This window comes from Thermobia domestica, chromosome 4 (genome assembly GCF_964235325.1).
Source record: "Thermobia domestica chromosome 4, izTheDome1.hap1.1, whole genome shotgun sequence".
Taxonomy (NCBI): Eukaryota; Metazoa; Arthropoda; class Insecta; order Zygentoma; family Lepismatidae; genus Thermobia; species Thermobia domestica.
In genome coordinates this window covers 260,136,903-260,149,128 of record NC_137457.1, presented here as the reverse complement: position 1 = coordinate 260,149,128, position 12,226 = coordinate 260,136,903, and the positions used below count along the sequence as shown (strand labels likewise).

Here is a 12,226-nt window from a genome sequence, read left to right as displayed (position 1 = left end):
ACAACTGTAAATGATTGTTCTTTTCTACTTCCGGTGGATAGACCACATCTATCAATGAAATCGATTCCTAGTTTTGGACCATCTACATCGTGACCAAAATTAATACGTTACGACTGGAAATGATTGATTTCTTCTACTTCCGCTGGACAGATCACATCCATCAAGGAAATCGATTCCTAGTTTTGGACCATCAACACACCGTGGCCAAAATTAATACGTTACAACTGGAAATGATTGATTTCTTCTACTTCCGCTGGATAGATCACATCTATCAAGGAAATCGATTCCTAGTTTTGAACTATCTACACATCGTGGCGAAAATTAGTACGTTACAACTGGAAATGTTTGATTTCTTTTACTTCCGCTGGATAGATCACATCCATCAAGGAAATCGATTCCTAGTTTTGGACCATCTACATCTTGGTGAAAATTAATACGTTACAACTGTAAATGATTGTTTTTTTCTACTTCCGCTGGATAGATCACATCTATCAAGGAAATCGATTCCTAGTTTTGGACCATCTACATCGTGGCCAAAATTAATACCTTAGAACTGGAAATGATTGATTTCTTCTACTTCCGCTGGATAAATAACATCTTTCAAGGAAATCGATTCCTAGATTTGGACCATCTACATCGTGGCCAAAATTAATACGTTACAACTGGAAATGATTGATTTCTTCTACTTCCGGTGAATAGACCACATCTATCAAAGAAATCGATTTCTAGTTTTAGACAATCTACATCGTGGCCAAAATTAATACGTTACAACTGTAAATGATCTATTTCTTTTACTTCCGGTGGATAGACCACATCTATCAAGGAAATCGATTCCTAGTTTTGGACCATTTACATCGTGGCCAAAATTAATACGTTACAACTGGAAATGATTGATTTCTTCTACTTCCGGTGAATAGACCACATCTATCAAAGAAATCGATTCCTAGTTTTGGACAATCTACATCGTGGCCAAAATTAATACGTTACAACTGGAAATGATCTATTTCTTCTACTTCCGGTAGATAGATCACATCCATCAAGGAAATCGATTCCTAGTTTTGGGCCAAAATTAATAATGATTCATCAAGTAATTGTTGAGATTTTCTGGTCTCCCGAATGGATAACGGACACACGACTCAGAGAGGGGTCGTTGTTCTTTAAATGACGTCGATTCTTTCTTCTCGTATGATGTAATGTATCATTACATTCGGGGTAATGAAATTTTTGTTTGGAGGGATCCAATATTTTTTGAACGTACTGTGTACTGTAGATTTTCAATATATATATTCTTCGATTCATCTTATATTTTCATTTGTTCCTTATCCAAAATTAATGTGGTAGCTTTGAATAACCCAGTAGGAATTATATTTTGGAGAATATCTTTATTTATATATTATTTCTTCATAAACTCAGTATATGGGCATTTCGAATGGATGATTATTGATATTACACATCTCAATGCGATACAAAAATATAGGTCAGCAATTGAACAGAAATTATTAAAATTATCCACCCACCTGATATTTGGCAGTGTAATTTAGACCCCCTTTGTCCCTTTGAGATGCTCATATCCTCCCAAAATGCGGTTTCATCCAGTTTTTACTATTTTCCGCCGCCAAAACTCTTTGTACTGATTGGAACTATTTCCAACGATAGTATTAAGGCGCGATTCTTGTCATTCTCTACCTGGAGAAGCATTACGCAACACCGTGTTAGTTTGCTTTAAAAATGTTTTGGTTTTGTTCAGCAGTAAGCACCAGAAATTAGGTACCAATGTATAAATTAGTTAAATAGATACATTGGAAGAAGAAAGGAGTGTTAAACAGTAAACTTCTGCAGTGAAAACAGACAGACAATCTAAAATTATTGATATGGACTTCAACCCAAACGACACCACGTTCATAAGTGTAAATAGTGATGGACAGGATTCATCGTAGTGTGTGATCTTTTCAAAACAGTTTGAATATTAGTGTTTCCCTCGATAACTCCCGTTATCCTCAAAATTTTCTTGTTAGGTTGCGATAGGCCTGTTCTAATATTGCTTTTGTCTATATATGTAGTAAATGTGATATTTTTCATTGTAACATGGCGGTAGGTGTAGATTTCTTTGTGGTTAAATTAATTTTCATAATGTCACAGTAATTTAGGACAGGGATTCCCATTTACCCCTGAATTGATCACAGCTTTCAACGGAAATGGATTGAATGATTTTTTTGGCAGGGTTCTTTTCCCACCAAAAAAGGGACCTATCTTTATTTTTCATTACTAGTAATTGGAAAACATGATTTAGTTAATAGAAGGGCCAGTTGGCTCTGTTTCATTCCGTTCCTTTTCCTAGCTTACAGAGCCGATTGTTAATATGCTGAAATCTAGTGATTGTTTGATTTACGTATAGTCGAGTGATGTGATAATATGATTTAACATGTGTAGTGATATGTATTAGTATTTGCTTTCTTAGTTCATGTGTGATATAGCATGAATATGTGTAATTTAGTGTGTTGTGTATGAGCATGTGTAACTAATTTACTTAAGGACAGTGTATTGTTGTTGAATTATTCATTTCTTTCAATTAGCCCAATAAGTCAATTAGTCCGCAATGCAGTTTCATAGTAATTCTGCATTGTTATTTCGTGATATACAGTGTATACTTTCCATATAGCATAGTACAAAAGTGTATTTAGCAGTACAAAGCTTGTTTTCATACTACCAACTCCATCTCATGTCGGGTTATGAACTATTCGCTGCTAGTGTTTTGTTCCTCAGTAATATAACCATCTGGTCAACATGAAAATGAACCTTCTTTTGCAATAAATGATGAATAGATATTAATTCTAGCCCATATAAATAGGTAGTTAGACGAGTTACATTATAAATGAACATTCCTGAAAAGCACAATCATTTATATAACACGGTAATCAAATGATTAATAATAGTCAATTTTGCTTTATTCCTTAACTTGAAGTTAGTCTATGGCATTTTCTGTTGTCAGGTTGCAGCTTCAAATTTCTCTTTTCGTACCTTCGGTGAACGATAGCATTGTTAACACTCAGAAAATATGATTGCATGTAGTTAAGAGGATAACTAATAATATTGAACTTCCATTGCACATAAAATAATTCGAAGCCCTGGAGTGAAATATACTGTGGTTTGCTTTGGAAGAATCTAATATCGGTTCATACGAATCGCGCGTATTAATTAATGTAATAATAATTTGTTGACTTTAATATATAATAAGACTGCTTTGAATAGTCTTGGGCGTAATGCTAATAAATCGATGTTATAGAAAATGAATATATATATATATATATATATATATATATATATATATATATGAGTAATTATAATATTAATGATATATGTATGTATATGGTAGTGAGTATGAATAAATAATAGAACTCCCGTGTATATAGGTGCCTGGTTGTAAATTTTACTACGAGATATTGATTATATTTATGTAATAATAAAAATTTTAGTACATTAATAAATTCACTAGAATATTTGTGTGCGAAGAGTGTGTCGTATAAAAATGATGGATTGTATTTTCACTTTGTGGCTTGACATTTGATAGTAAATATACATACTAACTGATCATCCGGCCTGACGATACCAATAATGGTCATATAGCAAATGATTCCGGATAATTTTCTCAGTTAGTCATACGTAGAATAGAATAACCATTTGCTAAATTGATACAATTTAAATATATGCGTTCAGTTTATATTTGCGATACTATTCTGCAACTGTGAATGTTTTCACATCACCTGATTAAGCTAGGTTCATTGCTGTTTGCAGAGGTAACGAAGTGCATAGGGTTGAATAATATAGAAAATTTATTACAACAGTATCTCGTTTTACCGTACCAAAGCGTCCAAAAATCACAATGCCCATGCATTTTCACTTCTTTTATTTCTAGTGTATAGTGTTTTGAAATTAGTTGACGCATAAACGTTAGCATCCTTGCGGATTTCGGAGCTATTAGTAAGATTTGGCAGACAACTTATTAGTACCAAAAATATTTTATTTATTTATCTTTTTAATTTTGGCAAATCCATGTTGGATACTTCTAGTTATGACTTTGTTCTTGTTTCCATACTTTACTCAGAACTCTTCTCAGTTTCTGATGGTCGGGTAATTTTCTAAATTTAGAAATTCTAAATTAGGAGACCACACTGACACTTTCGGCTGAACCGGCCGTAATCTGAGTGAATTGGTACCGGAAACGGTTAATAGTTAATCATTCCATATGGCTTATTCCTTGTGAGATGGTTGCCTAGAAGACACGGGCTTGTACTTAGGCACTCAGGGACTCCGTTAGGCCACTCATTTTAGTAGGCCATCTTTTCGACATATGAAAGTATTTTTGGCTGTGTATTATTGCATGTCTAAATTCGACCACTTATCTTTGTAGTTTTCGTGTCCTAGCTTATTCCTTTGGCGCGGCTTTTGTTTTTCTTTCTCTTTTCTATCGATACTTCTATTCTCTTCTTCAAGATTTTTTTTTATTTTTAACCCCCTCCTAAGTTTTGAACTTGACAAATATCAACCGTTCAACATATATCATTTGAACTTGATTTACCAACTGAGATGTCACGAGACACGATTCGTGGAGGTATTTGTTCATGTGAAATATTGAGGAAACGTTTTTCATCATATTTCGACCCACTGCAATAGTGAGCGATGATTCAGTACACGACAAAATTTTACCTTATTTTCTTCGTTATTCTTTCGGAATTCTCCTTCGGATTATCAGTTATCTCTACTTTTGATTCTATTGGTAGCCATAAACGTAAATGTTGTTGTAGTTGTTTTGGACCCAAAAGTAGTCTTAACCTTTTAGAACCATGTGGTATATATATATATATATATATATATATATATATATATATATATATATATATATATATATATATATATATATATATATACACATATTTCTGTGTTTACGTGCCTGCCATGCGAATTAAATGTCTACCAGTCTTAATAAAATGCTTGGGATTATTAATCTTGTTATTATGTGAGGTCAGTTAGTTTTTTTGTAAATGTGCAATATCTTCCGATTCTCTCTTAGATGAAGCGTTGCAACCTAGAAAATTTATGTCGGGGTTATTGATTTGAAATTTAAATGATTATTGAATATATGTATATTAAGATATAAATATGTGTGGAATATAAGTATGATATTGAAATAAATTTTATAATGGATAATTGAATAAATATGTGTAAAGAGTCTTGGTACGCACCTGTTCACAAACAGTAGAAACTCGTTCAGAAACTAATTGTAAGTCCGAAAAAGTGAGCCTAGATCCGTCACAATTCCCACATGATCTATACACAGGGAATTGCATTTTCCCTCCGTTCTTTATATAGACACTAGCTGCAAACCGTACTGTCATCCGAGCGATGTGAAAATGTAAAAACGTATCACTACATATTTTTGAGATTAATATTGATTGCACACTTCATGCACAGTTCCAATATGCAAAACCAATCAATATCTTAGGTAGAAATTACTGAAAAAGACCGAAAATGACAACTTAAAACTTCAACAGTCAACCTGCGCTTGGAGCGATACAATTATCAATATTATAACGCATTTCCTTCTAAGTGCTTCCTTAGCCTAACCTGTTTAGTAATGCTGATTGGGCGAAGGGCGACGGTTCGAGCCTCCGTGCGGAGAGTTCGTTTTTATTTCTTACTTTTCTAAATATATGGGAACATTGTTATAAATATAAATTTCTACTTTGAAGTGCTTGGAAAAACAATCAGACGAACTGTTGCGTTTTCATATCTCTGTTATATTTACTAGTCCGCCATTTCCATATTTTATGTATGAAAACGAAACAGACGTCAAAAATGTAAATTATTCATGTTCCTGATATATATATATATATATATATATATATATATATATATATATATATATATATATATATATATATATATATATATGTGTGTGTGTGTGTGTGTGTGTGTGTGTTGTGTGTCACACAACTCTATAACACTTTTTGCATGTGGACAAAAGTATTCTCCAACAGAAAGTGTGCTGTCACGTAATTGTCAGAAGTCGATGTCGTCACATATTGATTTGATTTTGACTTTAGCGGCCATTTCATTAGCGAGGTTGTATGAGATATGTACCTATAGCTTAATTTGGGATCCGAACCACATAAGCACCCCCCGGAAATCAAATCCGGGTTCCCCACGCCAAGAGCACATACACTAACATGTCGTCACATAGAACACAATCAGTCGTAAAAAGATGCACTATCATAGATAAGTGAACACTTCACAGTTGTCTATATGAAAGCCTATAACAGCCTCTGAATTTCTCCTATTTCTAGCTCTGAAGTGAAATCGAATCTTTGCATTTGATGTAAAAATTAATTACATGACTTGTCATCTTTCATTTCTACTTGTAGGTTACTGAAACTAAAGGAATCTGGAGTGATGTCGAAATTAGAGCTAAAGTGGACTATTAAGACACTGAAGAACAAGCGAGAACCTCAGGGACTATCGCTGACAGAATTATGCCCTGTGTTCTTCTGTTTTATTATTGGAGTAATTCTGGCACATTTGGTTTTGATATGTGAAATTATGTGTAGAAGAAGAATATGTCGTATCTTCAAAAGAACTATTACTGTTCCAACGTAGCTTTTGTGGCAAAGAGATTACTACCATTGTTTCTACCAACCATTTTGTTTGTAGTTTCCATAGGAAGGATTAAGGAACACTACCTTACAGAGTGTGAAAGCAAAAGTTCGAAGTGTGTAAAAGAGTTGAACTTTGGGTTGGGGGGAAGAAAAAATGGCCCGCGAGATTTTAACTAATTCTTGTAGTACTCGGCGAGAGAAATCGATTAGTGAAGGAATTTTCAAAGTCGGCGCAGGCAAACATGGAGAAAATCGCATTTTCATGTTCCGGTTCGAAAAGGGGAAGAAAAAAGGGCCCGCGAGTTTTTAACTGATTCCTCTAGTACTCGGCGAGAGAAATCGATTAGTAAAGGAATTTTCCAAATCGGCGCAAGCAAACACGGAGGAAAACGCATTTTCATGTACCGGTTCAAAATTGGGAAGGAAAAAGGGCCCGCGAGTTTTTCCTTTCCCATTTTGAACCGGTACATGAAAATGCGATTTCCTTCCCCATTTTGAGCCGGTACATGAAAATGCAATTTTCTCCATGTTTACCTGCGCCGATTTTGAAAATTCCTTTACTAATTGATTTTTCTCGCCGAGTACTACAAGAATCAGTTAAAATCTCGCGGGCCCTTTTTAATTCCCCACTTTGAACCGGTACATGAAAATGCTATTATTTTCATGTTTACCTGTGCCGATTTTGAAAATTTCTTCACTAATTGATTTCCCTCGTCGAGTGCTACAAGTATCAGTGAAAATCTCGCGGGCCCTGTTTTCTTCCCTCAACCGAACTTTGAACTACTATAAAAGTGTCTTTCAGTGTTCGAAATCTTTAGTATGTATATGATTGTGCCGTTCTACGGCTTATCGGATCCCACATGAAGCTGTAAGTGCAAGTCTCATATAGCCGTCATGCTGAAATGCTAAATTCCAATCTAATCAATCAAAGTATGTTTAAATCACAACGAAATGAAGCAGAGATATATTATTATTAATCTCAGGTATACTTCTAAACTTTTAAATCTTATCAGGCTTCAGTTATAGAACTCACACCTGTTTCACTAGTTCAATTGCAGACCAAGAGAGTTCGAGGTGGGCAACATTGTGTTCGTGAGATTACTCGAATTTTTCCGTTTTTTCCTACATTGTAATTCCACTAATTCTTTCATAACTTTCCACTAGTTTACTTAGTAATTCGTCTCCTTTAGCTTAAATGACAAACCATGGGAATATTTCAATGCATTTTCATCTTCAAACGTTTTGTGTTGATTAAATTAATACATTTCGTATATTTTCGAGAGGGCGACTTCAGATCTCTTTCTCTCTCTCTCTCTCTCTCTCTCTCTCTCTCTCTCTCTCTCTCTATATATATATATATATATATATATATATATATATATATATATATATATATATACCGAGAGAAGACATACACAGTTCTCATTATGCAAGCAAAATCACTGTTTTGCTATATGATTCACAGCTGATTGACCCCTGTTTTTAACTAGGCTTGTCGTATATTGTCAGACTGCACAACAGCTAATCTTTATGGATCCAGGGTAACACACAGTCCGTAAAGAAATAAATAAAAAAAAATCTAGTATATTCTAGTTATGTATCCTGGCCTCATGTTTACTCTTGTTACGGAAAGGCATTTTCTCTTCAACTCTGAAAGTTCGTCGTCCACACGTAGCACATATTCTGATGAAACGTCTGTTGAATAATAGCTTAAATCGCTCAGTCACGATTCTAAGTACGAAACGTAAGAATGGAGAGACATGAGCAAAAGATTTATGAATGGGTTTTTCTAGATGCCTCGCCCCTGTATGTTTCTTAAGACCTCTGCTTTCCATAATCAGTGGCAAAGCTTATTTAGACTGCTTTCTAACAAGTTGATTTAATGGGTGTTTGTGTTAGGTTTTTATGAGGACATTTCAACAGTAACAAGACGAGACGATTTTTCTTGTGCCTTGATAATATGGTAGTTCTAAAACGGTTCATGTTTGCTAATAATTTAAAAAGTTAACAAAAACGCTCTTTATGGGTTCTTCCTGCTACGATTTGTAACCTAGAAATCTAAACCTGCAGTGGAAAGGATTATGGGTAATTTGCGCGTCCCAAGCAACCTTATTCAAATGTCAGCACCATTTCAAACAATTGTTCTTCAAAATTTGCAATACTTATTAACAATTATATTCTTGTAAATACATATGTTGACTAGGGACCATTATAATGGTGCTATTAGGTCGCGACTGCACTATTAGCTTAGGGCAGAGTCGGGTTCGATTCGAAGGGAGAGCTGACTTGGTTTCAATCCCAGATTGGCTATAAACTTTGCATACGTGTCCAAGCTTGGATCCTATATTAAGATGTAGGGTATCCACAACTAATGACCTCGGGCCATTTTCTCAGAAATGCTTCGGAATTGGAGATTTTCGCTGTGGACACTGTGGAGACCTGCTGTTAGAAGTGCTCGTGAAAAATGAATGTCCCCGGGGACAGGGATCAACTCAAAAATTTCAAATGGAAAGGTAGGCCTAGGTCAAATTGAATGTCACTCGAAACATCGTAAGAAACAATGAATGGTAACGTTTATCAACACACAATACTCCATATCGATACACCAAAGCGAGTAATAAATGGTGACAGGTTAAACTTTATAATTACGACAATATAAAGTCTGACCCCAAGTAAGTTTTACAGGAACGGTTCAGAGTTGGAAATTTCTGCTAACACATGGTGCATGTGTTATGAGAACCAACTGTTTGAAGTGTTCGCGATAAGTAAGTAATCCCCGGGGACTGAAAAATGTAAACAGAAAACTGTGTCAAATTGGGTGGCATATGTGCAGGTCGCGAATCAGTCATCGGTCTCTTCAGTTGCCTCCGACTTTTTAAAGCATTTTCAGAAGATTGATCCAATTGACCTGGTCAAAAGCTTTTCGGCAGTCGATGAAGCACAAACACAACTCTTCCTTTAAGTGAAGATCTCATTCTGATCATTCTGATAGAATTCTAATCAACCCAGTAGCATCATGCCTGGTACCTTTTCCTTTTCGCAATATATGTATATATATAGGGTGTCCATAACAGATTGCTGCAACTTCAGGATATGACGTGGCTGAACTAGCCGTTTTCGACCTTCGACTTTCTCTCTCAAAATACTGGACCCCTTCTATCATCTGTATATATTTGACCGAAGAAATTATGTGTATATATAAGTTTAAACTTAATAGACAAAATTTGATAAAATTTTGTAAGATATAAGTATCTACAAGGGAATTTTGTTTACATAATCTGCTACGTCACTAGATTAATAGTGTTGCCAAACCAACATAAATTGTATTTGTTGAGTAACACTACGTCAGCTCATTAAATATTTCATATTTATATGTTATGCGAAAACTTACAATGATATATATATATATATATATATATATATATATATATATATATATATATATATATATATATATATATATATTATTGAGTGTTGCAATCAGAAGTTCGGAGCTCTCTACAGCAGTTAATAACTCAGGTGCTTAGGGAAGTATCATATCAAATTAAATAGATGGCTTACCACAAACGTAAGATCTTAATGTTCTCTACAGCAATTTGATACGACCTCAAACCATTCTGAAGATAAGATGAACACTGCGAATCGTTTGTAACCATATTTCGACGTGAAGAAAACAATCTCATCATAGCTATAGTATTCGACACTAAAGTACCTTCAACGTGTATTGCTATGTCCATCTCACTTGTGTTATTATTGTAGTAGAAGTCTACAAAATTTGACGTTTTTCGATATTTTTGGTGGTCTAACATCCTTAGCTTGTAATGATGAATAATAAATGCAATATTGTTAGTAATCGTTTGATATGTTTTTGAAAATGAAATGAAATCTATAAGTTTTACGTCCCACGGTCATGCCGCTTAGGCTAAAGGAGACGGTGATGATGAGAGATGAGTAAATTGGTGGAATGAAGAAAGTGGGAGGAAACGGTAGAACCCCGAGAAAACCCATGAGCACGGTGTTTGTCCACCACAAAGTCCACACGGCGTGAGCTGGGATCGATTCAGGAACCCCAAGCACCGGAGGTGAACGTTCTACCACTGACCCACCGCGGGATATGTTTTTGAAGTGTATAATAACCTAACATAGCGCCATTTAAAAATATAACTTTATATAGTATTGCAGGTGGTATCGTAAGTATAATAATTCAAACAACCCATCCTGTCAATATGTACATACACAAAATTTCAGGGACTCACAAGTAAAGGGTCCAAATGGATGAATCGAGTTGCGGGATGAGACATAGTGCGCCTGATAGAGGATGTGAAAATATATGTATATGCAAAGTTATAGCGGCTGAACACCATAAGAAACGGAGGGATAGGAGGTCAAAGTTGGTGGGAGAAGGTCTAAGCCATGCCGTTTACGAAATGGTCACCATTTAATGTGAGTTTTTGTACAGTCAGATAAAATGTTCAGTGCTTCTAATCAACAAAATGGTTGAAGACAAAAATATAAAACAAAAATTATGACAGAGGAATGTCATAAGGCATACTGAATGGAGAGTATTGTTCTTTCCATTCAAAAATCATAAAGAGAAGATATTAATTTGATATCATGACAGGATAATGAGAAACAACTTTTGTAGGGAAATCGTTTTTGTGTGGAATACGGGTCTGACTTCATGGAGGGAGTCAAGGGACTCAAGGGACTAAAAATATCCATTCGAGGGAGTAAAAATATTCACTCGAGTGAGTAAAAATAATCACTTGAGGAAGTCGAGGGAGTCGAGGGACTCTAGGGAGTAAAAATAATGGTTCGAGGGAGTCGAGGGTGTAAAAATGTTCATTTGAGGGAGTAAAAATATTCACTCGAGGGAGTCGAGGGAGTAAAAATATTCACTCCACTGAGTAAAAATAATCACTCGAGGAGTTGAGGGACTCTAGGGAGTCAAGGGAGAGAGTAAAATTATTCACTCAAGGGAGTCGAGGGACTAAAAATATTCACTTGATTGAGTCAAGGGACTAAAAATATTCACTCGAGGGAATCGAGGGAGTAAAAATAATGAAACGAGGGACAAAAAATATTCACTCAGGGGAGTCGACGCAGTAAAAATATTCACTCGAGGGAGTCGTGGGAGTAAAAATATTCATTCGAGGGAGTAAAAATATTAACTCGAGGGAGTAAATATATTCACTCGAGGGAGTCGTGGAAGTAAAAATATTCACTCGAGTGAGTAAAAATAATCACTTGAGGGAGTCGAGGGACTCTAGGGAGTAAAAATAATGGTTCGAGGGAGTCGAGGGTGTAAAACTGTTCATTCGAGGGAGTAAAAATATTCACTCGAGGGAGTCGAGGGAGTAAAAATATTCACTCCACTGAGTAAAAATAATCACTCGAGGGAGTTGAGGGACTCTAGGGAGTCAAGGGAGAGAGTAAAATTATTCACTCAAGGGAGTCGAGGGACTAAAAATATTCACTTGATTGAGTCGAGGGACTAAAAATATTCACTCGAGGGAATCGAGGGAGTAAAAATAATGAAACGAGGAACAAAAAATATTCACTCAGGGGAGTCGACG

General features: G+C 35.3%; 1 protein-coding gene across 1 annotated transcript in view; it reads left to right on the top strand.

The window, feature by feature from the left end:
• Positions 1-7,981, top strand: part of LOC145684026 (putative glutamate receptor) — a 97,839-nt gene extending 89,858 nt beyond the window's left edge. Inside the window, exon 10 of the mRNA XM_081755843.1 lies at positions 6,420-7,981. Within this exon, the coding sequence (XP_081611969.1) occupies positions 6,420-6,651 (232 nt within the window). The 3' untranslated portion in view covers positions 6,652-7,981. The remainder of the gene's footprint in view (positions 1-6,419) is intronic.
• Positions 7,982-12,226: the final 4,245 nt, after the last annotated feature.